Here is a 27,540-nt window from a genome sequence, read left to right on the forward strand (position 1 = left end):
CGGAGTTCCTGGTAGGGAGGGAAGATCTGAGGACAAGGCCTTAGGGCAGGGGCCGGGGGGAGAACACAGGAGTCCACCGAGAGTCACCTCCAGCTGGGCTGGCTGTGGGGGACGGAGCAGAGGTGGCCAGGGGATCTGGAGTCTCACTGAACCTGTAGTCAGGGGCTGGGAGGGCCTGAGAGCCTGGGGACAGGACGGGGCTATTGGTGGAGGTCCCACCAGACCTCGATTTCTCAGGCTTGCGGTCCCCGGCCCTTTCTGGGGGTCAGCTGTGCCCAGTACTTTTCTCGTGTGTGGAGACAGAGGGCCTTGAGCCATGAGGGGTTTAACTGACTGAGGGTCTCTGACCTCACGTACCTCCGAGCTGCCACCTTCAGCCCCTGCCCCCTGCCCCTGCACCGCTCCGTGCTGGTCGTCCCCTTGGGACCCTGAGCCGTGGGCTGTGGCGCCTCAGTGGACCGCTCACCCAGCCAGTGGATCCGCTCAGGCCTTAGAGGGCCCTGCTCGGGTGGGGGCTCCCGCCAAGTGGGCAGAGGGGCTGCCCTGAGCTGCCCTTGTGACCTGCCCTTGCCACAGGGAGGGACCCGCTTCCGAGCAGTGTGGGGTGGGGCCGCTGTAGAGGAACAAGGGCACAGTGACACCTGCGCTGGCTTCCAGGCAGACGAGACTTCAGAAGGGACAGGAGTGTGTGGTGGGCGGGGGTCCCCATGGTGGCCAGGCCCACGTGGGGGAGTCAGCCGCGAGCAGCTGTGTGGTGTTGGGCAGAGGTGTGGGCGGAGGCCGGGGGTCGGCTGGGCCCACAGGATGCGGGCTGAGTGCGGTTAGTTAGTTGTCTGTGCTCGGCGGGTCCCCGTGAGCAGATGCCCGATTCGTGGGCCAGGTGTGCAGGGCCTCAGGCATGGGGACCCGTACAGCCAGAGGGCAGGCAGCCCCACATGGCCCCCAGAGAAGGAGAGGGGCACGCTGGAGGGGGCGCCGCCCAGCGGAGTCCCAAGTTAGCTCAACCTCAGGGGCTACAGTTTGTCTTTGTCAATTAAAAAAAAAGATTTTTCTCACCATGTGCGGAAGATGGGGCCCACGCATGCACACGCACGCACACCAGGCTGCCTGACGCCCTGGTCCCCTCCCCTGCGTGGCCCCCTGGCCGCTGGCAGGGCCTGCCTCCCTCCGCCCCAGCTGCTGTGGGCCGTGGCCTCGTCCGTGCCCACCTTGCCCAGCTCAGCCGGGGAGGAATTTCCCACAGGTGGGCTGGGGAAGTTGTCGGGGAGTCAGGGAGGGGAATTTCCAGCTTCCCCCCTGCTCCCCTCCCTGAGGGAGGCCCTGCGCCTGAAACTTTGTAAACTAACTGGTGAATGGTTAATTTCATCTCAAGGTTATGGTTTGGAAGGTACAGAACGACACAGCGTAGCCTCCCCTGCCTCCAGGGCACCCAGTGATGTCGGAGCCGGGTGGGCACATGCCTGTTCTTCCCGCTTGACACACCGCAGCCCTGCACACGGCCCTCCCCGCCTGCCCTGCAACCGCCCAGGGCCGCGTCCGAGGACCACCCAGTGGGTCATCCCAGGCCTCGCGTTGGTGCTGTGGGGACACTAAGCCCAGGGTGTGTGTGGGGTGGGGCCGGGTTGGCCCGGCCACCACAGGGCACGCAGCCGTCCTGCTGGCCCCCACGCGGCCAGGGAGTCAGAGTGGGTGTGGGTGGGCGCCCTGCCCCACCCTCAGAGCAGCCGCACACACACACACGGGTTCATGCGTGCTCCCAGGCATACCTTGTACGCAGGGTACAGGGCAGGTGCTGTCCTAACGATACCAGGGACGATCGTGTCCCCGTCCTGGGGGCCGGACGTCTGAGAGCCTCCTGAGGCCTCTGTCCTCGCGTGGCCTCCCTCTGCGCTCTCCTGGGGTCTCTCCCAGAAGGACGCCAGCCCTTTGGGATCAGGACCCACCCCTCTGACCCCATCTAAACTTTACCAGCACCCCAGAGGCCCCGTCTCCACAAACAGCCACGTTGGAGGTCAGGGTTTCAACCCAGGGATTTGGGGGCACAGTTGAGCTCCTAACACCTGCTGTGCTCACAGACCAGCACACCCCTGCGTTTGCACTCATGCCGGCCACATACACTTGCACACGGCACGTGCTCCCACACGCCTGCACGCTCACCGTGTGGGCACAGGTGCCCTCGAAGCCCTTGACCACTGCCTCAGTCGGCTAGTTTCGGACGCTTGGGCCAGGCACCATGCCCTGGAGTCTGGGGCACTGCTGATCTTCCCCCCGAGCCGATGCCCAGTAGAGAGTAGAGGGTCCAGATGGTTGAGGCCTGTCTCCTGAGCAGTGTGCTGCCTCGGTTTGCCCCTCTGTTCTGTGCACCCCTTTGCTTGGGGGTGAGGATTGGCATGAATGTCGCCTTTTGTGGGGGGCATTGCAGGGGCAGCTACCTGCTCGTCCTGAGGGGTCTGCCCTGCCCTGTACAGGGAGAGGGGTTGCCCAGAAGGAGCAAGCTTGTGGAGGGGCCCGAAGACTACCCTCATCCAAACGGCTTGGTTGGGCTGGGCAGAGCAGGAGGGTACCCGGTGTGCCCAGCCGAAGGGACTCCACGTCCCCGGTGAGATGGGGGCAAGAGGGGTCCAGTGTGTGGGGGTGCGGACTAGATGTGCAGGCCCTGCTAGGGGTCAGGCGGCTGCCGGTCCTCCCTTTGGCCCCAGGTCTGCTGCCAGCCGGCTGAGCCTGAGGCTACTGGGCGTAGTTGAGGGGACGAGGGCCCTGCGGCCCAGGGCAGGGGAGAAGCCCACAGCCTGGACAGTTGCTTCCCAGGCTAGCTGTCTTCTTGCTGCCAGCCCAGGTCAGGGGTCCCCAGCCCTTCCTGGGCCTCCTTCCTCCTGGTCCCCTCCTCCCCTCTCCCTCCCCACCCCTCCTCCGCAGCCCTTATAGCCACATCCTGCAAGGAAAAACCCCAGACTCCTGCACCGCCCGCGGAGATGAGGATGTTCGGGGAGGCTCAGCGGCCCAGTGGGCCTCACCCAGCCCTCCTGCTCCTGGGACTAGTGCTGGGCACTGCAGCCCGGCTCACCTGTGTGGGGGATGCCTATCCCAAAGACGGCAGGTGCTGTCGTGACTGCCCGCCAGGTGAGTGGCCTGGCCACAGAATTGGGGGAGGGGTGCCTGTGGGTTCATGGGGACCTGAGACATGGGGGTGGGGGTCATAGGGATGGGAGACATATGGGGATGGGCGTTGGGGAGAGGGGAACATGCAGATGGGGTCCTGGGACGCGGGGGTCATGGGCTGGTGGGCTCAGGCTGATAGAGTGGGTGACCTGCAACCGGGCCCAGGACCGTGGGCCACCAGGACCGGGGTTGGGGGTGCCAAGCCATGCTGAGCTCGGCCCGCCTCCCGCTGCAGGTTATGGGATGGAGAGCCGCTGCAGCAGAGGTCAGGACACCAAGTGCCACCCGTGTCTGTCTGGCTTCTACAACGAGGCTACGAACTACGAACCCTGCAAACCCTGCACACAGTGCAATCAGAGTGAGCACCACCCCAGCCTGGATCCCGGGACCCCCACCCGAGTCCCCGTCGCCCCGCCCAGGCACTCACAGGAGGTCCCCACAGCCGCAGAAACAAACCCCAAACCACAGTGGGGCCTGCTGCACCACGGAGGCCCCCTAGGAGCCCCTCCCTCCTCCCAGGGGAGCTGAGGCCACGTGGAGTCAGGCAGGAGCACATGCCTGCCAGTGGGCCTTTGGGGGTGGTGAGAGCCGCATCCAAGCGCCACCGAGGGTCCTGCTGCGGGCCTGACAGAAGGTGGGACGGGAGGCTGGAACCGCCACGGGGATGCGTCCCAGGGGCCACGTGGCCAGAAGGAATATGGCATCCAGGGACTGGAGAGAACCGGGAGCTGCCCGGCTGCGAGGGGGCTGCTGGTCCGGGAGCCCTCGGCCTCGGTCCTCCAGCCTGCCCGGCAGCCCCGGCAGCCCCGCCGACTGCGCCCGCCTCACCTGACCCCCAGGAAGTGGGAGCGAACTCAAGCGGAGGTGCACACCCACGCAGGACACTGTCTGCAGCTGTAAGCCAGGCACCGAGCCCCAGGACGGCTTCAAGCGTGGAGTCGGTGAGCCCGGGCGTGGGCGGCGTGTGCCTGAGAGGTCAGGGTCTGCGTGCCGGTGGGGCCTCGCGGGCTGTAAAGGAAGCATGTCTTCTACATCACGTGCTATCACTTCCCACTGCACCCCCCCCCCCCCAGCTCAGAGCAGGTTCCTTGCCCCCAGCAAACAAGCCATGCCAAGAAAGGGGTGGGGGCACCTGGGTCAGGGCCAGGGGGTGGCATGTGGGCAGGGAGGAGGTTCTGGAGGCTGTGGTGGGGGAGCGCCCAGCCCTACAGAACTAGCCCCCAGCAGCAGCTGTGTCCAAGTCCCCGAGGTGGGTGGCAGTGGAGGAGACTGTCTGTCCTGCTGTCTTTGTTGCAGACTGTGCCCCGTGCCCACTGGGACACTTCTCCCCAGGTGACAACCAGGCCTGCAAGCCCTGGACCAAGTGAGTGACCTGGGGGGCTCCTGGCCCCTGCTCCCCCCAATGGCCCCTGTCCCCTCATGACCCCTGGCCCCACTGTGCTGCCCGCCTGCTCGGTCCTGGTCCAGCCTGACTGTTGGGTTGGAGTGAGGAGTGTATGAGACTCTGTCCCAGGCCCTGGGAGTCTGTGAGAGCCCCACTCATCCACAGCTGTGGCCTCCACGGCGGGGGCAGCGAGAGAAGAGCAAGGGGGTGGGCTGAGAGGGCAAGGTGCGGCTGGAGCAGCTTGGGAGGAGACCGTGTAGGGAGCAGAGCGAGGGGAGATGGGGAATGACGGTGTGGGGCAGGTGGCCCTGGGTGTGGCCAAGGTCCCCTGGGGTTGTGGGGGCCTGGGCAGGGTCCTCGGCCCGTCCCCTGGGTGGGAGTGTGATGCTGCCTGAGGTGATCCAGTGTGGATTGGTCATCGCTCCCCACATCTCCCTGGTCCTGTCTCAGTTCTGGGCCCATCCAGTCAATCTGGGAGGAGTTGGCGGGGGGCGGGGGTGGGGGCTCTGGCCTGATCGACTCCCCTGCCTTCCTCAGCTGTACCTTGATGGGAAAGCGCACGGTGCGGCCAGCCAGCACAAGCTCGGATGCTGTCTGTGAGGACAGGAGCCCCCCAGCCACACTGCCGCAGGAGACCCCGCGCCCCCCAGCCTGGCCCCCCACCACCCAGCCCACCACGGCCTGGGCCAGGGTCCCACAGGAGCCCTTCACACCCCCTACAGAGCCCCCCAGGGGTAAGGGGGGCCTGGCCTCACCCCAGCAGGGCCCTCCCCAACCCAAAACAGAAGGGGCGTGGGGAGAGAGGGAGGGGGTGGGATGCCCTCTGCCCTCATGGAGGCCCCCCAGGGGTGGACTCCTTGCTCTGGTGGACCCCACCCCAGCAGGCCCTGCCTCCCCACAGGCCCCCAGCTGGCTGTTGTCCTGGGCCTGGGCCTGCTTGCCCCCATGGTGGCCGCGCTGGCCCTGCTTCTGCACCACCGAGCCTGGCGGCTGCCCCCCAGTAAGTACCCCGTGTGGCCCCAGCCCAGACGGCCTCCCGAAGGGCTGAAACCCTGACCCACCTCCCGCCTCTCGCTCTTCCCCCCCAGCTGGAAATAGCTTCCGGACCCCTATCCAAGAGGAGCACGCCGACGCCAACTCCACCCTGGCCAAGATCTGAACAGCTAGCGCTCCCACGCCAGGCTGGGAGCCCAGAGGGTCTGCTAGACATTGAGGGGCATCGGGGGTGCCCCCAGGTGCAGGCCGCCACACCCCATCACCTGGGTGCCCTGTCGCCCCGCCACCCCACCCTGCGCCGTTTTAGGTGCTCCTGGGCTGGCACCCAGGGCTCTGCTACGTATGCTGTGCATACTTCCTGCCCAGGGTGGTGCCCCCCAATAAAGGACATTGGCGAATGTGGGTCTCTGCTGGATGCCAGTGGCCGGGGGCCGCACAGCCGCGGAGGGTCCCCGCTGGGTGCCGGTGGGCCGGGGGCCGCACAGCCGTGGAGGGTCCCCGCTGGGTGCCGGCGGGCTGGGGGCCGCACAGCCACGGAGGGAGCGCGGGGGCTGTGCCCACTCTGGTGGGAGAGGGATCTCCAGCCTAGGCAGGGTTGTTGGGTAGGGAGCTCAAGTGGACCCCACTCAGAGACCGCAGGACCCCTGTCCTCACCCCTTCTCTGAGCATGTCCCGGCACCTGCAGTGGGGCGTGGAGGCCAAAATAAATGTCCTGGGAGGATGAGACAACCCAGCAGCTTGTTGGGGGAATCCGGGAGCTGCTGCTCTGAGCCCCTAAACCTGGGTGAGTAGGCCCCAGGCACCCCCAGCGAGCCCATAGCTTGGGCACTAATGGGAGCAGGTAGGAGACCGGAGGCCCTGGCCCCAAAGGGGACGTTTGAGGGCGACCCTTCAGGTCTCTGTGTGTCCTTCCAGAGCAGAGAGCTCAAGACACATTCTTTCTCGAGGCCCCTCGACCTGCATGCCCACCCGACCTGCCTGTGTGTGGTCAGTACTGAGCAGTGAAGGTTGGGTGTCACCACTTCGGGAAAGTAGAGATTTCCAAACAGGCTGATCCTCAGTTTGCCCTTGGTGTAAACAAAAGGCCTCAATGCAGAAAAATCCCAATGCCCATCGACAGTGGGGTCCCACTGACCATGACTTGTCCATGACCATGGCGCCCCTCCGGCTGGGCTGCCAGGCCAGGTAGAGAGTGTCCTTCGCAGCTGCCAGGTGGCCTGCAGCCAAAGGCAGCATGGCGAGCGTGAGACTCTGGGCCCTAACTCCGGCACAGCCCTGGACACCAACCCTCCTTGTTTCCTGGGCCATCTTGCTCCCCAAGGTCGCCCCAGAGGCCCGTCCAACCCGTCTTCAAATCTCTGACCCCTCCGCCCCTGGCCTGAACACTGCAGAGGGAGGACAGAGCCGTCCCATGTTCATCCACACTGCGTTCCCACGGTCTTCTGGCGTGAGCCTCAGCAGTGACCAGAACGACGTAAGCCGTGCCCTCGACACAGGCAGCAAACCCGCAGCCTTGACTGGGGACAGTGGTTCCCAGGACAGCACGGAGGCTGTGGAGAAGTGCTATGGGACCTGGTGGAGGGGCAGGGTGGGGGCAGGGGAGGGGGCAGATCCTGGGGCCTTCCTCCCCACACCTCCCAGCTCTTCCCTCAGCCGGGACACCCTCCCCTTGCCTGGCTGCTCCATCCCTGCTATGGGACAGAAAGATGGACTGAGTCACCTGCTCTTTGCTTCTACACCGACCCTAAGCACACTCTCCAGCCCCTCACCCCCTGCCAGTCTGCTGAAAACCCTCAAACTTCCTCCGCCCCAGGCCTGCCTGATCCCCAGGCCTGGGTGATGGAGCTGTGGCCCTGCCCAGCGCCCAGTGTCCCCCAGCCACCTCTCCCCGGGGCCCCTCCTCCACGCCCCCACCTGGTACCCCATCCGGCCCTGCTGTCAGAGCCCCATCTCCACACACCACCACCCTTCTGGTTACTGCCTGGACTCCGTGAAGGGCCCTCCGCTAACAGGAACAGGGGTTGTGTAAGTTGGAACGAGTGATAACGTAAAAATGTGGTGAGCGGCTCAGAGTACTGGAAAACACAGACGCAGATAAGGATCGCCTCTGCCTTCACTGCCCAGCCGTGGAGGCTCCACGCATCCCCGCAGCCTGTGACTGGGGCGGGGGGGGGGGGGGGGGGGGCTTCCGGAGGAGCTGGAGCAAGAAAGCAGACGCAGGCACTGACATTTGGCTGACGTCACCCCTGCCTTTTGAGGGGCCTTGCTCATAAGCCACTATCTCTGCGGGCATTTGACGTGGGCCCTTTGATTGCTTGCTGCTGCGGGTGCAGCCACGGAAGAACCTTCCTCTCCCACTCGCCCCCGGGCCCTTCCAGTGGACATTTCCTGCCCAGCTCACCTTCACCCCTCCCCACCACACACTGCTTCCAGAAGCTTCTAACTCTGTCCCTGCTTCCAGAAGGACCAGCGGACACTTGGCACAGTCTGACAAGCATCATTTGTAGGGTACTGATCATATTTTCCTGGGCCACAGTACATCGTGCGCTAACCAGAACTGGGGTGACCCGGTACTGCCGCAGACCTGACCCCTCAGGTCTTTGAAATGAGCAGTGGATGAAGGTCTAGACCTGCTGGTTCTGTGCATGGAGTCCCTCTCGGTCCCAGCGCTCAGACACACGTCCCGGTGTGGGAGCTGAACAGAGACCTCAGGGCCCCTCGGAGCCTCGGGCAGCCTGGAGCTACAGCCCACCCTTGAGCCCCCTCCCTACCCTGCACGGCCAGGCTTACCCCTCTGGGGAGGGGCTGTGCCTCCTGGGACTGGGAGAGCTGGGTCACAGACGGCTAATTCCTGTCATTTCCCTCAGAAAAGGAACAGCTGCCCATCCGGCCAGGTGGCAGCTACAGGTCTCAAAGGCCAATACCACAGCTGTCGCCACCCTCCAGCCCTGGGGGTATAAGCCCAGTCTCGCTCCTGAGACCCTGGCCCCAGGGAGGCTTCCTGGAGGAGGCAGGGCCCCAGAAGCCCTCTGTGCACACGGGGAAGCCGAAGCTCTGAGACACCAGGGACAGTCTCACGGTGAGTGGGAGACTGAATTTTCTGTGGTTCGAGGGCTCGGTCAGAGGCTGGCCCTCCACACCCTCCAGGATGACCAGATTTGTCTGGAGAGGTCTGGGTGCAAAGCAGCCCAGCAGTTAGAGCTGGGACCTGAGCAGGGCCACCTCTGGGCCAGAGCTTCAAGAGACCAGAGGTGTGGTCAATGCCTGGGCTGCTCCTTACCAGCAACCTTCCCAAGATCTGAGGAGGTCCTTGGGTTGGGGGTGTGGGGGCGCTCCCCTAGAAGCCCTAAGCTACGAGCAGGTGTCAGCACCGCGGCACCCCAGCGGTGCGTGTGTGTGTGTGTGTGTGTGTTGGGGGGCCACCATGCGCACCTGGAGCCTGGTCAGACCTTGTTGGCCAAGTGACGGTGCTTGTCCTCATCCCCAGAAAGTGAGGGGGGTGTTGTCCCAATCCCTGGAGAGTGGGAGGGCCCCTTCTGATCCCTGGAAAGTGGGGGGCCTCTTGGTGTGGGGCTCTGTGCTGAGGATCAGCAGGCAGGACCATGATGCTGGCAGATGTGGGCTCTGGGGTGTGTAGGTTTCATAGAGGACGAGGGAGTTGGAGGAGATCTTTAAAAGCCCATGGGGCCCTCCTGAGGAAGCTGGAGCAGGGAGGGGACCCAGCCAGACACCGAGGGGGCACAGCGAGGGAGCAGCCCTTGGCCAGACTGTCCTTCTGGGGGGTCCCTGCAGCAGCGCACCTGTGGGCACTACCCTCCTCAGGGTGCTGTCTGCCACTTAGCATCCAGCACCCCCGCAGGCAACCCTCCCTTCAGACCTGACAGGTTACAGGTTCCTCTCCCTTCCCAGTCCTGCCCGAGCCTTAGTTGGGGATGTAGGCTGTGCTCAGTGTCCCCCTACCCCCCATAGACAGACATTTGGGGGCATATTTAGTTTCTGGGCATTCCTGGAGCAAAGTTCAGGAACACTGAGGAAGCCCCAAGGCCACCCCGCCCGCCCCCGCACACCAGTCTCCTGGAGGCCCCGCCCCCACCCCGTGTGGCTGCACTCTGCAGCCTGCTAAGAGACCACCTCCGTGAGATAGTGCTGGGCTCCGTGGACTTAAAAACATTTTTTATTATTTAGAGCAGCTTTGGGTTCACATCAAACGTGAGGGGCGGCTGCAGAGATTTCCCACGGGCCCCTGCCCCCAGGGGCCATTTGTGACGTTGGACACGCGGCGCGGACAAGTCGCGGTGTCGTGGGCTGCCTGGTCTGCGAGAGGGTCGCGCGCGGCCGTGCATTCTGTGCTTCGGACAAAGCTCTAACGACACGTCGTCACTGCAGTCACTCGCGGTAGTTTCCCTGCCCCAGAGCCCCGGCGCGCCGCCTGCCCCGGGCATTGTGGGTTGCCAGGTGGCACCGGGGGTCCGGATGGGAACAATTCCTCTGCCCTCCCCGCAGCTCGGCAGAGGCCCGCAGCCCGCGGGGCGGGGTCTGGGCGTGCCCGGATGGGGGCGGGGCGGGGCCCGTCCCCTCAAATCTCGCGGCTCCGTCCCGCCGTGGGTGCCATGGAGGCGAGGGGCGCGCGCCTGGCCCTGTGCGGCCTCACGCTGCTCTGCGCCGTGGGCCTGGGCCAGCGCCCCGCCGGGGGTCTGAGCTGCGGCCCCGACCGCCTTCTGCGTGGAACCGGGACGGACGCGCGCTGCTGTCGCCTGTGCGCCCCGGGTAAGGCGCGCGCGGGGAGCCTGTCTGGTGGGGCAGCAGCGCCGCGCCCTCTCCCTGTGCTCAGACCGGCTCGACGGGGCGGTGGGCAGACCTTCTGGGTCCAGAGCCCACTGTCCCAGGGGAATGGGTGCGGGGGCGTGTGGCAGCGAGGAGCTCAGCTCAGGCCAGTGGCCCAAAGAGGGGTCAGGGGCTCGGGGTGTGCAAGCCTTCCCCAAGGCGAGTCTTGGGTCCCAAGGTGGAGGAAGGCCGTCTGAGCTCTTACGGAGTGGCTCGTGAGCCGTTGGCTGGCACTCAGGCCAGCACAGGTTCTGGCCCAGCCCCTGCCTCTGACCTGCATCTGTGGGTGAGGGCCAAGCGGTCTGGGCCAGCTTGGGGACAAATACTGCAGGGAAAGCAGCCCAGGGCGTCACCCTGCCGGAGCCTGAGGGTTGAGAAGGGCGGTCTCTGAGGGTCCCACGTCTCAGTGCAGCAGGCAGGGACAGGCAGGAGGAAAAGGGGAGAGGGAGTAGGTCCCCCAGGTGGCCCCCTTGTCCAGCAGGGATGTGTTCTGGTGACATGCCAAGTCACAACCACCCTGGGTGGGAGCAGCTTCAGGACAGTGGGGGACACAGCCAGGCCACATGGTGGAGGAGCTAGGTGCCTAGGAGGGAGGGAGACAGCTGGACCCCACCGGGGTCCTGGCTCCCAGACAGGTGCCCTCTGCCCCCTGGGGCTGCCTGAGGGTGGATGTATGGACTGCCCTTCCCTATATCACCCCATTCCCTCTGGAGGGCCCCGGGGTGGGGTGGGGGGGAGTCCTGAGGAGGGAGGGGCTTGGCTCAGCTGCTGAGAGGGCTGGCTTTTCTCTTGCTCAGCTGAGGCTTGTCCTGAGGGGGACTGCACGTGTGTTGAGCCAGGGTACCACTGTGGAGACCCCCAGTGCAAGACCTGCAAGCACCACACTTGCCCGCCGGGCCAGGAGGTGCGGCCTCATGGTAAGTCACCGGCCTGAGCGGGTCCATGGGTTTGACCAGGGCTGAGCCAGAGCTCATGGGACCGGGTGCGTAGCCAGTGCCATGAGGGTGGAGGGAAGTGCTTGCGTGTGGAGGGTACGTGCAGGTTCTCTGGGCAGGCACGCACTGGCGTCTCGGGTCCTGCAAGGCCCAGGTGGGTGGGGCCGTTTGCTGCTTGTTGCCGTAGCTCAGATGTGAGTCCTAGCACCCGGGCAGCTTTGGGGAGTCCTTCCCTCTCTTCACCTGGGTTTCTCCTTCCAGCTCGAGGGTACTCCTCAGGGCTGGTTGTGGGGAGTAGTGGGGGTGTCCAGGGGCTGTCTAGCCCTCAGGCCCTGGCTCTGATGATGCCCCAGTCCTCCACGTACCCTGAGCATCGGCATGGGGACAGTCCTGTCAAAGCTAGGCCTGCCCCCTGTTGCCCTGTCTGGGGGTCAACCTTTTCCTGAAGGGGCAGCTCAAATCCTCTTGGGGCCTGTTTACCTGATGGGAGGGACACAGTGTAGCCAGAGGGGCATTGGGAGGTTGGGTAGGACAGGGTCTAGGGTCAGCTGGGGTGCAAGCCTCACCTCCTCTCTCTGGGACCCTCACTGACCTCTTGCCCTCCAGGATACTGGACCAAGCATAAGGCCTGGCCTGATTCTTGCCTGGTTTCTACTTCCACCCCCTCTGGGCTCCCTTACCCTCCGGCCTCCAGTGGACAGGCCCCTGCACTCCCCTCTGGCCGTGTGCCACACAGCTCTCCTCTCCCAGATTCCCCAGGAACCTCCACTCAGCTCAGGGTCCCCCCAAGTCTGCCTCCCCCACAGATGCCTGCCCTGGAATGGGGCACACCTGGGCACTGATTCTGGCCAGGTCCCAGTCTTGCAGGCATCAGAGACCTCTGTCCAATGGATAAGGTGTGTGGGAGTCATTCTGCTGTGGACCCAGGCCCCAGATGGATTCCCTCTCATCTACCCCAGCAAACCCCGGCTGTCTGTCTGTCTCCAGGGAAGTTCAATTTCGGCTTTGAGTGTGTCGACTGTGCCACAGGGACCTTCTCTGGAGGCCAGGAGGGCCGCTGCAAACCCTGGTCAGAGTGAGTCCTGGTGGGACCCTCAGGTGGCCGGCCGGTTCCTGAGGGAGGGGCCTCTCCTGTCCTTCCTGGTGCGGTGACCCACACACAACTCAGAGGACGGCAGCCCTGCACAAGGGTTGCTCGGGTGGCCGAGGGCTGACCGAGGGCTCTGTGTCCGTGTGTCCCAGCTGCTCCCAGTTTGGGTATCCCACCATGTTCCCCGGGAACAAGACACACAATGCCGTATGTAGCCTGGGGCTGCCGCCCGCCGAGCCGCACGGCCCGCTGACCATCGTCCTCCTCACTGTGGCCGCCTGCATCCTGGTCCTGAGCGCAGCCCAGCTTGGCCTGCACATCTGGCAGCTGAGGAGGCAACCCGTGTGGCCCCCAGGTCAGTTGTGCCCCCCGGGGTGGGAGAGGTGGGCCCTTGGCCTGCCCACTGACCGAAGCCCCTCTGCAGAGACCCAGCTGCCCCTGGAGGCACGGCCACCAGCCGAGGATGCCTGCAGCTGCCAGTTCCCCCAGGAGGAGCGGGGCGAGCAGCTGTCGGAGGACAAGGGCCAGCTGAGGGGCCTGTGGGTGTGAGGCCGGGCTGTCCTCTGCCGCAGACCCAGAGCCAGACCCTCCCGGGAAGCGTCCCAGGGCTGACCCTCGGGAGCAAGGGCTCTGCACCCTGCCGGGGGGGCCCCAGCTCTGGGCCCGGCCCTGCTCCCCTCGATGGCGGAAGTGGGTGGGGGATGGTGACAGTGGCCAGTCCCCCAGACCATCCAGAAGAGGCAGCGGCTGTGGCCAGACCCCATGGGAGATAAAGCCACAGCCATGGCTGCTTCCCTCCCTCGCTGGCCCTGTTGCGGGGGGCGTCTACGGGCCCCTGGCTCCCAGGACAGGAGGCTGTGCCCAGTGCGGGACTTGGCTGCGGGCAGTGCGCAATAAACACTTGTCCAGTGACCTGAGTGGACGTGTTCTGGGGTGGGAGAACAGAGAGACAAGCCCCCACGCCCCGCCAGTAGCCCCAGTCTCCTTCCAGCCTAGGTGGGTCTGGGGGTGGGGCAGAAATCAGGGCCATTCCAGTCCTGGGCACAAGCACTTAGCAGGGACCATGGGACTTGGAAGGCTTCCTGGAGGAAGGGCACCATGATGGACACTTGTCCTGTGTGCCCTTTTGTGGCCCTGTCCGAACCCCCTGCTCTGGCAGTCTGCTTGGCACTCTGGGACAGCTGGATTCTGTGTCCAGTCTCTGGACCCCTGCTGCTCCGGACTCTGGGTTCTGTGCTGGTCGCACAGCCTGCTGGCTCCTGGGGGTGCCTGTCCTGTGTCATTCCGGCCCCAAGTCCAGGGCGAGTCACTTTCTACACGCAACTCTTCCTGGTCGGGAGGGCAGCCTCTGAGTGGCCTGCCTTTGGCCCCCACCCTCTCGGCAAGCCCTGCTGCTTGCCTCCGGCACCTCCCAGGTTCCCTCTCCCTCGGGGCATGGTTCTAGGCTCCCGCCCGTTGGAGGCGAGCAGTATTCTGCCAGCCTCCTGGCAGGACTGGCACCTGGGGGCTTTGATAAGGACTCCTTGGCACAGCTGTCCAGGGTGTGGCAGGCAGGCCCGTGGAGGCTGGTCTCGACAGTAGGCCCATCAGGTGCCAGCACATCTGCGCACGTGCCCAGAGTCCCCGTGCTCCAGGTCCCCCACGCCCCCCTTCCTACCTGCATGCCGCCCAGAGAGCCCCTTGGCTTATTGGCCCTCACCCCCACTCAGTCCTGATGGGCTGCAAGGAGGTGGTGGAGAGATCTGCGTGTGTCGCGAACAGGGGCATCACCCCCACCCCCTCCCCACCTCGGCTTGGTGCAGCCACTTCACCCCTGGAAGGAGGGGTGTTGACAGCTCCTTCATGATTTTCCTCACGTGGAGAACACTCATCCTCTCCGTGCCTGCTGGATCCTAGGCTCCGGGCACTCCCACAGAGCCCAAATTCCGGGTGAGGATCCAGGTGAATTAGCTAATAAATGAGAAAATACAGGTGGACTGGCTGGATGTCAGGGGACAGTGGGAGATACCATGCTGTGTTCCGGGAGAGCCCCCGGCAGACTTCTCTGGGACTTGCTGGCCACACCCCCGGCCCCTCTTCTGTCTCCAGGCCACGTCTCCTGCCTGTCAACCCCTTGTCCCCCTTTCTTCGGGAAGCCAGCTCTCCTCCGGTCTTACTCTTGCCACCCGGGTCACTTGACGGCCCCACGCCCATGGGATGCTCAGGGCTGTCCTGGACCCTCCACAGGTGCTTCCCCAGTCTGCCCTGGGGCAAAGGGCTCCCCAACCCTGGCTCAGCTATCCCGGGGGTGGTGGTGGGGGGGGGGGGTGAAGTCAGGTCGTCTGCAGTCACGGATCTTCCTGAGAAACCACTCTGGCCTGCACACACCCAAGTCCTGAGGGACCTCTCTGTCGGCTGACTCAGCATGGAAACTCCCCATTGGGGGGGCCCCATGTGGGGTGACAGCGCCCCGACGTCAGCGCGAGGGCCGCACAGAGCAGGTTGGGAGATTCCAAGGCCCAGGTGGAGGATGGGCGGAGGCTGGATTCAGGCAGCAGCAAAAGAGGGTGGAGAGTGAGGCCTGGCTTGGTGGGCGGGGCAGGAGGGGTCTGGCCCTGAAGATCTCAGGGTTTTGGGAGGGCTCAGGGGAACCCTTGTTGGTGCTGGATCGGCCCCCTTCTCTCTACCCTTCCCCCATTGCCCCTCGCAGAGATGCCCCCCGTCCTTCAACCCAGCTCCATCTGCCCACCCCTGCTCCCCTCCCTCCTCGGAGCCCCCAGAACCCCATGATTTGCAAGCTTGGCCTGGCCCTGAGGCACCCCAGCTCCCAAGACATAGAACAGGGAGGGAGCATGTGGAGGGGCTGGGTCTCTGTGATTTATAGGACAACTCTTCGGTGAAAAGAGTCTGTGCAGGGCCCTGGGGGCACAGGGGCTGGAGAGTCAGGTGGAGACCCCAGGGCGTGGGCAGGCAGGGGCTACCACCAGGGGTTTTAGGTGGGTGAGGCCTGAGCAAATCCAAGTTCTGAGGGACAGAACTGTGGACGGGCAATGGAGGGGGGCAGTGCCCAGGGCAGTGTGGGGAAAGGGTGGGGGGCTAGTGCTGAGGTAAGGGGCTGTTGAGAGGCTCCTGTCCCCCTCCTACTCAGCCCAGCTTCCTGGGTGGAGGCAGGCATGTGCCCGCCAGCAGAGCCTGGCAGACCACCTGTCCTCCTGGGTCACTGAGCCCTGAGAGAGACCCCATCGTGAGACTCTGCCCAGGCCAGCTCCAGACCCCACACTGCTTCCCCTGAAAACCCCACCCCACAGGACCGGCTAGTCAGCTGTTCTGGAAAACCACAGCTCCTCTCTGTGGGGTATGAGTCTCAGATAAGGGCCTGAAGGCCGCCCTTGGTTCCCAGAAGAGCTTCGGGCCACAGCAGCTCCCCACCCAGGCCCCTCCCCTCCCCTTGCTGGAAAAGGTCGCTTTTACCGAGATCTGGACTCAGCCAGTGTGGGACTCCCTCGGCAGGATAGAGGTGGGGACCCATCGGAGCTAGAACTGGACACTGGCCCCTCTCAGCCCCAGGCCTGGGGCACTACAGGGAGCTGTCCTGAGGCAGGTGGTCTCCCACTACCCCCAGGTGCTGGGATGCGCGCCATTGATAAAATAGGTCCATGATGCCAGGCCCAGCCACGCAGGGGCTTTGACCAGGATGTGGGGCCATCACTCTTGGCCACCCTGCCCCCCACCTCGTGGTTTCCTGAGCAATCATGAGCAAGCCACTCTTCCTGCTTGGGGCTGGGCTCTGAGGTCAGAAAAGGACTGGCTCCCGGGGGTGCTACCCTGTGTTTCAGTAAGAGGCTGTGCTGGGTGGAGAGACAGCCGCCTCCGCCCCCACCTGGCTCATGTTTCCAGGAAGCTTTGGGAGCTGAGGTGCTTTCCAGAGATGCCGATTCAGGCCAGGGCTGCTCCAGACCCCTTTCTCAGACACACACTCTCCACAGGAGACAGGCTTCGGGATGTATGTGGGGGGATGTCCTCGGGGTCCTCGGGGCTCCGTGGGATCTTTGGCTGAAACAGACCCATGGCTGCTGGGAGGTGGTCAGCAGACGCTGCACTGTGTCTGCCAGGGGCGGAAGGAAGTCCCAGTGGGTGCCAGGGGGAGGGCCTGTGCTGGGCGGTCCTCTAGGTGGAGGCTACAGGGATGGTGGGGGTCCCTGGGTGAGAGCAGAAGGCACTGCTTGAGTTCCCCACCCACCAGCAGGACCCCAGGACTCACCCCTGGAGGGGGAGTGAGGGAGAGGGAGGGAGGGAGTGTGTGGGGGGGAGGTAGGGGTGTGAGGGAGGATGGGGTAGGGGAGAGAGAGACACCCAGCTTTCAGGAGCCCACATTCCCCTCCAATGACAAACTCCAGCCATAGTGCCACCAGGCCGGTCCCAGGCACTCGGGAAGCCGTCCCTCCCCTGCTGCTGAGGCAGGCTCCTCGGGCCCCTGCAGGACCCCCGACCCCCTCTTCGGTGCCTGCTGCCCATCATGTCGTCTGAATACTGGGATCCACCTCGTACCTCCAGATGCTCAGGTGCCCCACAGCACCCCGAACTCCACCTCTGGCCTTCCTTTCCCTGGGGGTCCTTACAGTTCCGGCTGGCAAGGGCACGGCAGGGCCAAATGCGAGCTGGGTGGGGCCAGGGGAGGTTCCAGATGGGGGGCAGGGGTGTGGCCATCACCTCTGGGGGTTTGGACAAACAGCAGTGGTTCTTGGGAACCTTCATTTGTTGACATATGGGCTCTCAAGGGAGTGCCAGGGACCCAAGAGCAACAGACAGGCCTTTGGGGGAGCCCCAGGAGGGCAGGGCAGGCTGTTCCACCAACGTACACTCCTCTTTACATTGCACCCACTCATCGCTTCTCGGCCTTTTGGCTAAGATCAAGTGTACATTGCACCCACTCATCAGGGAAAGCAAGCCTGTCACTGAGGCCTCAGGTCACTCTGAGCACCATGTTGACACTGGCAGGGAAGGAGAGCTGGAATGCACCATCTGGGCCAGCACCATCAGGCCACATCAAGAACCCCGACGCTGTGTAGCGCAGTGGCCCAGTGGGCAGGGCTTGCAGGACAGATGGGATGTGAGGAAGGGCGTGGGAGAGGCCTGTGAGCTGGGACGTGGGGTACAGACGCCCCAGGGGGGTATCAGGAAGTGTGGAGTGGCCTGGATGCTTGCAGGGAACATAGCAATGACCCCAAGGATGCAGTGTATTTTACAAAGACCTGGGGGCACTCAGCTTGCCCAGGAGGCCCCTGCACTCCACCCCGTGGAGGCCGGTCTCCTTCCCTCTGCGGCCTTTTGAGCACAGAGCCACCAGAGTCAACTGCACAGCAGGCAGTAGCTGAGCTTGGCCGGCCTCAAGGGTTCACCCCCAGCCATGCTGGGAGGGGACTGAGGGTTCCTGGCCCCCAGGCCCATGGTGGTAAGTGTGTGCTTCTTGACTTTGGTCTGGGGACCCCATATCCTAGGCCACAGCAGCAAGATGATGCAGGGGTGCAACAAAGTGCATTGGGGTGGCAGGGGTCGGGCGGGTGGTCTGTGAGTGACTGGATAGGTCAGTCCCTGGCCCCAGGCCTGGGGGCTTTTCTTGGCGCCCCCGCCTGAGACACAGTGGTGCACGGTGCCCTCTAGTGGTACTGTGGCTTTTGCTTCCCTGGGAACGGAGCCGCATTCCCAGCAGAGCCGTGGCTGGACAGCAGACCCCTGTGGACCCCAGGTCCCGCCTGCACTCCAGTGTAGAACAGAGAGTGGGTTCCAGCCGGTCAGGAGGAGAGCATTGGTGACTTGGTGGTAACTATTTGCTGAGATGAGGGCAAGGTGTGTGAGAGGGAACAAATGAGGAAGTGTGCAAGCTGGCGGGGGTGGGGGGTGGGGGGTGGGATGGGGTGGTAGCTGGGGGTTGGGCTGCCTGCCTGGACCCTGGGATCTGGACTGGGATGGTACTGGTGGCTGGGGGGGGACAGGGGAGAGGGGATTATGGCTGGCTCTGGACACTTAGTGGTAGCAGGGGACCTGGACACATCAGAGGCCCTGAATCTCCCTGCATCCTCAGGGCTGGGCCCACGAGGAATGGGAACACCTGAAACCATGCATGGACTGGCCAGGGTAGGGCCAGTGCTGGTTCAGCACCTCCCTCGGGGCTGTCCTGCCATGGCCACGTGCCCCTCACCCACGGCCTGGGTCCTCTGGGCTTCTGCAGTGCTGGGCCTGTGGGATCGTCAGGGGCCCCGGGAAGCAGAGGGGAGTGCAGAGCCCAGGTGCTCTGAAGGCCCAGAAAGGGGCTGTGCCCGGGCAGGGTGAGGGCAGCGCCAGGGTTGGGTGTGAGCGAGCCCTCCTTTCCATGGGGATCCAGGCCCTTTCCTGGGGATCAGAGAGTCAGGCAGTAGGGGTCTATAGGGTCCTGGTCAATGAGAGACACCAGGTGATAAGCAGGAGCCCAGGAACTGGTGGGCTTCCCCATGACAGAGGCAGCCCTATGAGGGCCGCGTAGGAGGCTGTGGGGAGCTCATCTTCTAGTAGGACAGACTCCCCAGCCCCCTCCCCCAGCCCCCCCACCCCGGCCGCCAAGGACTGGTCCCAGCAGTGGAGTAGGGACTTGTGGGGCAGAGGGAAGGGCGTTGGGTCGAGGGAAGCCCCCATGGGAGCGTCCTGGGGAGCGAGCGTGGGGAAGCCTGGGGCATCCAGGGGCTGCGGGCCACCTGATCCGCAGCAGAGGCCGTTTGTAACAAAGTAGCCTTTATAGGTCCCGAGAGGGCGCTGGTGGCCCGCCCGCTAGGAGCCGCGATGACCCGCGTTCTTGCGCTCCTCGCGTTGCTCCTCTGCCAGACCCGGGGAGGGCTCTCGCGCCGGCTGCCCAGCGCCCGTTCGCGGCCGCTCGGCCCCGGGCTCCCGGCTCTGGGCGCCCTCGGGGCCAGGGCCGGGCGGTCGGGGCCGCCTCTGCGCCGATGGTGGCCGCCCGTGCGCGCCCCCGGGGCTCCGGGGTAGCGCGGGCCTGCGCGCGCCCGGCCCGTCGGCTGCGCGGAGCAGAGGTGGCGCGGAGCAGTCGGCCTCGCACGCGGGCCGGGGCGGGGGCAGCGGCGGGCGGAGGGCGCTGCGGGAGCCCCCTAAGCGCGGCCACAGGTCCGCCTCGCCGTTGTGCAGGAGCACGAAGCGGCGCTGTGACCGCAGAGGCAGCATCTTCTGGTTGCGCAAGCTCTTCTGAAAGGTCTCGATTGCCAGGTCTGGGGAGGCGTGGGAGGGGGTGAGTGGGGGCATTGGTTGGGGGGACATGGGAGGGGCAGGGACTCAGCCTCCCCAGCATCATGGTTGCGGGGCTGGGATGGAGGTTCTGAGGACAGAGGAGGAGGTGAGGGAGTGATGAGAGGCGGGACCCAGGTGAGGATGAGGTGGCCCGCACCAAGTTAGTGGGGAGGTTGGGCAGGGACGCCTTTCTTCTGCAGGGCCTGAGCAGAGGGTGGGGTTTCCACGTAGGCCCTCTGGATGTTGGAGAACTAAGTTTGTAGGCGTCTGAATTTGGGGAGAGGGTGGGGTGGCACATGCAAGCCTGGGCAAGCAGTGAGGGGCCAGTTTGAGGGTTCTGGGGGCTGCACAAGGGCCTCACCCAGGGTCTCCATGACCACGCCTGGAATCACCTCCTTCAGGACTTCACAGTTGGTGTGCAGGGCAGGGTTGGAGTTCATCTCCAGCAGCCACACCTGGGCCCAACACTGGTTAGCATGGTCCCCACACATCACTTGGCCAACAGGAGGCTGAGGCCCTGGTCCCCATTAAGTCGAGTGATCCTGGGCAGTCCCTTCTTTTCTGTGGCCTCACTCCTCCTATTTGCCCAAGGGGCTAAGGCTCTGAGGGTCTGGCCTTGGGGGGTGCTGCTCCAGCTGCAGGAGCTTGGCAGGGGGTGGGGGAGTCTGACTGTAGACTCCACCCCATGGGCTTGCCTGAGTGGTCAGGATATGCACACATGGCCCCTGTCTCCTTGCACCTGCCTACCAAACCCCACCTGCCCCAGGAAACCTCAACAGTACCTTGAAGTTCTCATCAATCAAGAAGTCACAGCCAATGAGGTCGAAGTAGCCCAGCTTGCAGTGGAGCTTGGACTTGACAGCCTGGAAGCAGTGGGCCATGATTTGCTGCATCCGCTTCTGTGGGTGGGGCAGGGAGGGGGTGACTGGATGTCACCCCCTGATTACACCTCCCAGGCCTGAGCAGCCACAGCCACACCCCTCACCAGCACTCCCACCTGTGTCCTCACCTGCTCTCTCCTATTCCCTCACTTGGGCTCCCACCTGTGTCCTCACCTGCATAGCTACACCTGCTCACACTTTCACACTGAGTCACAGGCTCACAGCTAGAAACTCATTCACTCTTGTTTTATTCCTTCAGCAAACACGGGAAGCTTCTCCTTCATGGCAGGTACTGGGGTACAAGAGTGACGAGAACTTTGAGCATCTCATTCATAGCAGGAGAGATAGAAAACAAATGTGACACGTAAATCACTGTATATTTTGGGCAGCGTATCAGGCAATAAGTGCTGATGAAGAAAATGAAGCAGGGTTAGGGGTTGGGGGGTTCTAGGGTAGTTGTTGCAAAAAGGGGTATGGGGTGTTGGGCCTCATTGAGGAAGTAGTGAGCAGACTGAAAATTGAATGGAAGGTCTGTGGGATAGGGCATGGGGAATTTGGGGGAAGAGCAACAGCTGTAAGTGCGAGCATGCCCAAGGTGTTGGGGGAACAAGCTGTGGCTGGAGCAAGCTGGAGGGGCAGTAGGAAATGAGTCCAGAGTGGTGCCAGTCATGTCATGGGGGCATGGGAAGCACCTTGCCTTTCATGCTGATATCAGAGCTGTTGGAAGGTGGAGCACAGGAGGGGTATAACTAATTCATGCCTAATAGGGTTGACTGGCTGTATGCTGAGAGAAATGGAGGGGCTATGAGGAAGTTGTTGCAATAATTCAGATGCTAGAGGTAGTGGGCTGGATTCTGAATATATTTTGAGGTAGAGCTAACCTGATTGGTTTATGAATGGGTTATGAGCTAGGGAAAGAGTTATCTTTAAGTGTTTGGTCTGAGAATCTGGAAGGATGAAGCCCCCATCAACTGAGAAGAGGAGGAGAACCATGGAGTCTGAGATGTTTAAGAGCTTGCAGATGGGGTGTTGATAGGCCCTGGGATATAAGGCTCAAGTTCAGGAGAGAGGTCAGGGCCAGAGGTTTAATTGTGGAGCCAGAGGACTTTCATTACCAATGGGTGCAGATAAAGAGCAGAGCCCTGGGCTTCCAGAGAGCAGTAGTTGGGACATGGGAGGCCAGAACAGCAAGCCAAGAGGGAATGGGCAAGGTCCTGGAAGCCATAAGGAAAGAACACCAGGGAATGAACAGTTGATCCAAACTGGCTGACAGATCAGGGAAAAAGAGGACTGGGAACTGACCCCTGGGTTTGGCAACACGGAGGTCACTGGTGACCTCAATGAGTGTCTCAATGGCAGAAGAAGGCTCACTGGAGTGGGTTCAAGGGTTCAGCAGAATGGCAGAGAAAGGACACCTGAAAATAAGTCACTCCATAAAAGCCCCCCCCCCCCAAAACCTGGCAAAAATAAGCAGAATCAACTTTTTCAGAACTCTGGAAACTAACCAAAGGCTTTCAGCAACCTGAGAAGTGCTTATGAAAGAAAAATCTTGAATCTTGGTAAGAAGAGCAAGCTTTGTAGCATTTTAACTTGCCCTAGCTTTATCCCTACCTCCCAGCTCAGTGCTAGGCTTGAAAAAAGTCTACATTCTCAGTACTGGAGATAGAATGGACTTGACTTGCAAAGAATTGTAGCTATTTGTTGTGATCTCTCTGCTAGCCCCCCAGAAGACCTCACTTGAAAAGAACTAAAGGAAAATATGAGAATGATGTCTTACCAAATAGAGAATATCAGTGAGTGAAGAGACAGATATTATAAAAGGAAACCACATAGAAATTCTGGATTTGAAAAGTATAGTAAATAAAAAATAAAATTCACTAGAGGAGATTAACAGTTGTTTGAAGATAGGTCAATTAAGATTATCCAGTCTGAGGAACAGAAAAAAGGGAATGAAGAAAAATAAACAAAGCTACAGAGACTTGTGAGACACCATCAAGCAGACCAACATACATAATGGGAGTCCCAGAAGGAGAAGGGAGTAAGAGGCAGGAAGACTAGTTGAAGAAATAATGGTAGAAAACTTCCCAAATTTGATTAAAAAAAAAAGGAGAAGTCTACACACCCAAGAAGATCAGTGAGCTCCAATTAGGATAAATTCAAAGAGATCCACCATACCTTAAGCAAACTTTCAAAAGACAAAGAGAGAATGTTGAAATCAAGAGAGAAGTGATAAGTCATAAGGGGTCCTTGATAGGATTCACAGCCAACTTCTCATCAGAAACCATGGATTCCAGAAGACAGTGGGATGACGCTCAAATGCTGAAAGGAAAAACTGTCAACCAAGAATTCTATATCTGGCAAAACTATTCTTCAGAAATGAAGGAGAAATCAAGACATTCCCAGATTTTAAAAACCACAGGTTATCACTAATAGAACTGCCCTAGGGTCCTTCAGGCTGAAATGAAAGGGCACTAGACAATAAGTGGAATTCATGTGAAGAAATAAAGAGCACTCATAAAGGTAGCTACATAGTTAAATTTAAAAGTCATATAAATGAATTTTTTGGTAATTTCTTTTTGTCTTTTATTTAAAAAAACAACTAAATAAAACAAAAATTGTAAATCAATATTGATGGGCACACAATGTATAGAGCTGTAATTTGTGACCGTAACAGCATAAAGGGAGGGAAAGAACTATATAGGAACAAGGGTTTTTGTGTTTTTTTAATACTTTTGAAATTAACTTGGTATTAATCCAAACTAAATTGTTATAAATTAAGAGGTTAATGGCAATCCTCAGGGCAACAGGAAAAAAAAATAATTAAAAAACATATAATAAAAGAAATGACACTAGATATGGTACACTAGGAAATATGTATTTAATACAAAAGGAGGGAGTAATGAAAGAATTGAGAAGCAAAAAAGATACGACATGTAGAAAACAAATGGAAAAATAGAAGATGTAAGTCCTACCTTCCAGTAATTATATCAAATGTAAATGGATTAAACTTTCCAATTAAACAACAGAGATTGGCAGAATGCATAAAAAAAACACAACCCTTGATATCTTATCTGTAAAAGATTCACTTTAGATTCAAAGACACAAGTTGATAGTGAAAGGATGGAAAGAGGTATATCATACAAACAGTATCAAAAGAGAGCTGGAGTGGCTAAACTGATATAGATTTTAAGACAAAATAAGAAAATAGATTTTAAGACAAAAATTGTTACTAGAGAAAGAAAAGGACATTGTATAATAATAGATCCAGAAGATGTAATAACTGTAAACATATGTGCACCTAACAACAGAGCCTCAATATACATGAAGCAAAAACAGAATTGAAGGGCAAAACAGACAATTCAATAATAATAGTTGGGGACTTCAATATCACATTTTCAGTGCTGGATAGAATATTTAGACCAAAGATCAACAAGTAAAGAGAAGACTCAAACGACACTATAAACCAAGTAGATCTAACAGACATCCACAGAACAACCACAATAGCAGAATATATATTCCTCTCATGTACACATGGGATATTCTCCAGGATAGACAAAATGTTAGGACATAAAGCAAGTTTCAGTAATTATGAAAGAGTTCAAAACATACAAAGTATATTCTCTGACCACAATGGAATGAAATTAAAAATCAACAAGAGAAGGAAAATTGGAAAATTCACAAGTCTTTGGAAATTAAATAGCACACTCTTTAGCAACAAATGAAATGAAAGTAGAACATACAAAATCTTATGCAACACAGTAAAATCAGTGCTTAGGGGGAAATTTATGGCTGTAAACACCTATAAAAAACAAGAAGAAAGATCTCAAATGGATAACCTAGCCTTTAACCCTAATAAACTAGAAAAAGAAGAGAAAATCCAAAGCAAGCAGAAGGAAGGAAAATAATGGCTATAAATGGAATAGAGAATAGAAAAACAATAGAGAAAATAAATGAAACCAAAAGCTGGTTCATTGAAAAGATTGACAAAATGGACAAACTCTTAGCTAGATTGACCAAGAAGATGGAGAGAAGACTCAAGAAATCAAGAAAGACCTTACATAGAAAAAAATTATAAAAAGAATTATAATTATTCATAGAACACTATGAACAGTTGTATTCCAATCAAACTAGACGACTTGAAAGAAATGGACAAACTAACAGCTTGACCCAATAAGAAATAGAAAATCTGAATAACCTATAACAAGTAAAAGTTGAGGGCGCCTGGGTGGCTCAGTTGGTTAAGCGACAGCCTTCGGCTCAGGTCATGATCCTGGAGTCCCTGGATCGAGTCCCGCATCGGGCTCCCTGCTCGGCAGGGAGCCTGCTTCACCCTCTGACCCTCCCCCCTCTCATGTGCTCTCTCTCTCTCATTCTCTCTGTTTTAAATAAATAAATAAAATCTTAAAAAAAAAAAAAAAAAAAAACAAGTAAAAGTTGAGTTAGTCATAAAAAAACCTTTCCACAAAGAAAAGCCCAGGATCGGATGGCTTCACTGGTGAGTTCTTCCAAACATTTAAAGAATTAACACTAACTCTTCACAAACTTTCCAAGAATAGAAGAGAAAGAAACACATCCCAAGCATGCAAGAGAGTGCTATAGACCAATACTGCTTATGTGTGCAGACACAAAAATACTCATTGAAGTACTAGCAAACTAACTCTAGCAGCATATTTAAAGGTTAATAAATCACGTCTGAGTGTGACTTATGCCAGAAATGCAGAGTGATTCTATACATGAAAATCAGTCAAAATAATACAGCACATTCATAGAATGAAGGAAGCAATAACTATCAAAACAGTACACCAGCACATGCATCAGTGGAATATGATTGACAGGAATTCTAGAGAAACCCAGACATATCTGACCAATTGATTGTCAACAGTGTGCCAAGAACAGTCTCTTTGACAAGTGGTGCTGGGAAAGCTGAACATCCACACACAAAAGAATAAAGCTGAACCCCTCCCACCATATACAAAAATTAACTCAAAATGGAGCAATGACCTAGCTGTAAGAGCTAAAGTGATAAAACTTAGAAGAAAACACAGGTACAAATCTCTATGACTTTGGATTTGGCAATGGATTCTTAGATGTGAATTAGATGAATTGGATTTCCTCAAAATCGAAAACTTTTGTGCAAGAAAAAGGACATTATCAAAAAGTGAAAAGACAACTCACAGAATGGGGGAAAATATGTGCAAATCACATATTTGATAAGGGTCTAGTATCCAGAATATGTAAAAAGCTCTTAAACAGACCTACAAATGGCCAATAAGCACGTGAGAAGATGCTCAACATTATTCGCCATTAGGGAAATGTAAATCAAAACCACAATGAGATACCACTTCACGCCCACTGGGTGACAAAAAAAAAAAAAAAAAAAAAAGAAAGAAAGAAAGAAAGAAAGAAAGAAAGAAAGACAAATAACAAGTGTTTGTCAGAATATGGAGAAATTGGACCCTTCTACATTGCTGGTGGGAATGCGGAATATTGCAGCCTCTGTGGAAAACAGCTTGGCAGCTCCTCAGCAAGTTCAACATAAGTTACCCCATGACCTCACAATGGCATTCCTAGCTATATACCCAAGAGAACTGAAAATATGTTCATGCAAAAACTTGCATGCGAGTATTCACAGCAGCATTACTCAGAACAGACAAAAAGTGGGAATAACCCATGTCCATCAGGTGACAAATGTTTATCCAAAGAAATTGTATATCCCTACAATGAGATATTATTGAGTCACAGAAAGGAATGAAGTACGGTCACATGCAGGAAAGGCCACATATGGTATGATTCCATTATTATGAAATGTCCAGAATAGGGCAATCGGTAGGGACAGGAGTGGTCACCAGGAGCTGGGGAGAAGTGATGGGGAGTGACTGATGATGGGTGTGGCTGTTTCTGTTTGAGGAACCAGGTGGTGATCATTGCACAACTTTGTGAATATACTAAAACCCCCTGAACTGTACACTTTAAAATGGTGAACTTCGTATCATGTGAATTATCAAGAGTGAGAGAGGGAGGGAGGGAGAGGGAAAGGGAAGGAGGAAGAGAAGGGAGGGAGGGAGAGGGAGGGAGTGGGAAGGAGGGAGAGAGGGAGGGAGGGAGGGGGAAGGAGGGGGAGGGAGAGGGAGGGAGGGAGAGAGGGAGGGGAGGGAGAGAGTAAAGGAGAGAGGGAGGGAGAGGGAGAGTGGGAGGGAGGGAAGAAGAGGGAGGGAGGGAAGAAGAGGGAGGGAGGGAAGAGGAGGGAGGGAGAGAGGGAGGGGGGAGGGGAGAGGGAGAGTGGGAGGTAGGGAGGGAGAGAGGGAGGGAGAGAGGGAAGGAGAGAGAAGGAGGGAGAGAGGCAGGGGAGAGGGGGAGGGAGGGAGGGAGGGGGTAATTGGAGAGCCCCCTAGTGGCCAGCTGCCATACTCACTGCTTACATGCACACACACTTGACACGCACTTTAGTACAGAGACAACCCCCAGGAACGGGTGAGCACCTCGTGCCCAGCACCCGCCCCCACCCCCGTAGCCCCACCATAAAGGGTCTTGACCCTTAGCCCCCTCCCCACAGGCTGGTGTTAGGGAGGAGCACACGGACCGTGAAGGTGGTGAAGACCCAGTCTCTGGGGAGCCCCTTGGTCTTCCTGAATTTGTCGTTGATGTGGCGGTTGAGGCGGTCCATGCTCCACACTGTGTCCTCCTTGAGCAGCACGTACAGGGGGCTCTTCTTCTGCATGAACTGGGGGGCAGTGCGGCACCTGGAGACCACCACTCCAGGACACCCAGAGGCTCTGCCCCTGCTGAGGGCCCCCACAGAGAGCCCCCACTCCCCCCCCCACCCCAGCTACCCCGCAAGTCCCCAGAGGCCCTGCTCATCCCAGGACGCCCTGCAGTGACCCTGTCTGCTGAGACCCTCTCAACCATCAAGTGTCCCACAGATCCTCATGGAAGGCCGGCCCCCACATAGATCCTTCTCATTAAGACCCTTTCAGAGACCTCTGCGCACAGGGTCTCTCCACTGAGGTCCTCACAGACCCCTCC

The 27,540-nt window shown here is 59.0% G+C and overlaps 3 protein-coding genes and 1 long non-coding RNA gene across 5 annotated transcripts in view; 3 read left to right on the plus strand and 1 right to left on the minus strand.

Moving 5' to 3' along the window:
- The first annotated feature begins 2,560 nt into the window (after positions 1-2,560).
- On the plus strand, positions 2,561-5,926 carry TNFRSF4 (TNF receptor superfamily member 4). Its single transcript, XM_036089699.2, has 7 exons — positions 2,561-3,120; positions 3,395-3,517; positions 3,999-4,100; positions 4,456-4,522; positions 5,081-5,277; positions 5,445-5,543; positions 5,632-5,926. The coding sequence occupies exons 1-7, from the start codon at positions 2,973-2,975 to the stop codon at positions 5,700-5,702; spliced, it is 807 nt and encodes a 268-aa protein (XP_035945592.1). The 5' UTR covers positions 2,561-2,972; the 3' UTR covers positions 5,703-5,926.
- A 658-nt stretch (positions 5,927-6,584) lies between these two features.
- Positions 6,585-9,953, plus strand: LOC144382011 (uncharacterized). The gene is made up of 3 exons (XR_013448435.1): positions 6,585-7,013; positions 8,407-8,618; positions 9,725-9,953. It is a non-coding gene; the product is annotated as an uncharacterized LOC144382011 (long non-coding RNA).
- Positions 9,954-10,105: 152 nt separating this feature from the next.
- On the plus strand, positions 10,106-13,300 carry TNFRSF18 (TNF receptor superfamily member 18). Of its 2 annotated transcripts, none has more exons than XM_078073940.1 (5): positions 10,106-10,306; positions 11,161-11,280; positions 12,286-12,367; positions 12,541-12,743; positions 12,813-13,300. In XM_078073940.1, the coding sequence occupies exons 1-5, from the start codon at positions 10,150-10,152 to the stop codon at positions 12,935-12,937; spliced, it is 687 nt and encodes a 228-aa protein (XP_077930066.1). In that variant the 5' UTR covers positions 10,106-10,149; the 3' UTR covers positions 12,938-13,300. The 2 variants fall into 2 exon arrangements, with proteins under 2 accessions (XP_077930066.1, XP_035945515.1); XM_036089622.2 differs by having other exon boundaries at positions 10,115-10,306; positions 12,286-12,373.
- Positions 13,301-19,121: 5,821 nt separating this feature from the next.
- Positions 19,122-27,540, minus strand: part of TTLL10 (tubulin tyrosine ligase like 10) — a 29,198-nt gene continuing 20,779 nt past the window's right edge. Inside the window, exons 14-17 of the mRNA XM_078071801.1 lie at positions 27,098-27,238; positions 20,419-20,535; positions 19,998-20,091; positions 19,122-19,617 (exon numbers count right to left, since the gene is read on the minus strand). Coding sequence (XP_077927927.1) covers positions 19,169-19,617; positions 19,998-20,091; positions 20,419-20,535; positions 27,098-27,238 — 801 coding nt within the window. The 3' untranslated portion in view covers positions 19,122-19,168. The remainder of the gene's footprint in view (positions 19,618-19,997; positions 20,092-20,418; positions 20,536-27,097; positions 27,239-27,540) is intronic.

The sequence above is a fragment of the Halichoerus grypus genome, chromosome 5 (genome assembly GCF_964656455.1).
Source record: "Halichoerus grypus chromosome 5, mHalGry1.hap1.1, whole genome shotgun sequence".
In the NCBI taxonomy this organism is placed as follows: Eukaryota; Metazoa; Chordata; class Mammalia; order Carnivora; family Phocidae; genus Halichoerus; species Halichoerus grypus.

Bases quoted from the DNA above. Each gene is read 5' to 3' on its own strand.
- TNFRSF4 (XM_036089699.2), top strand. From the start codon at position 2,973: ATGAGGATGTTCGGGGAGGCTCAGCGGCCCAGTGGGCCTCACCCAGCC. The intron at 4,523-5,080 runs GTGAGTGACCTG...TGCCTTCCTCAG, and splicing joins GCCTGCAAGCCCTGGACCAA to CTGTACCTTGATGGGAAAGC. The intron at 5,544-5,631 runs GTAAGTACCCCG...CTTCCCCCCCAG, and splicing joins AGCCTGGCGGCTGCCCCCCA to CTGGAAATAGCTTCCGGACC.
- TNFRSF18 (XM_036089622.2), top strand. From the start codon at position 10,150: ATGGAGGCGAGGGGCGCGCGCCTGGCCCTGTGCGGCCTCACGCTGCTC. The intron at 10,307-11,160 runs GTAAGGCGCGCG...TCTCTTGCTCAG, and splicing joins CTGTCGCCTGTGCGCCCCGG to CTGAGGCTTGTCCTGAGGGG. The intron at 11,281-12,285 runs GTAAGTCACCGG...GTCTGTCTCCAG, and splicing joins CCAGGAGGTGCGGCCTCATG to GGAAGTTCAATTTCGGCTTT.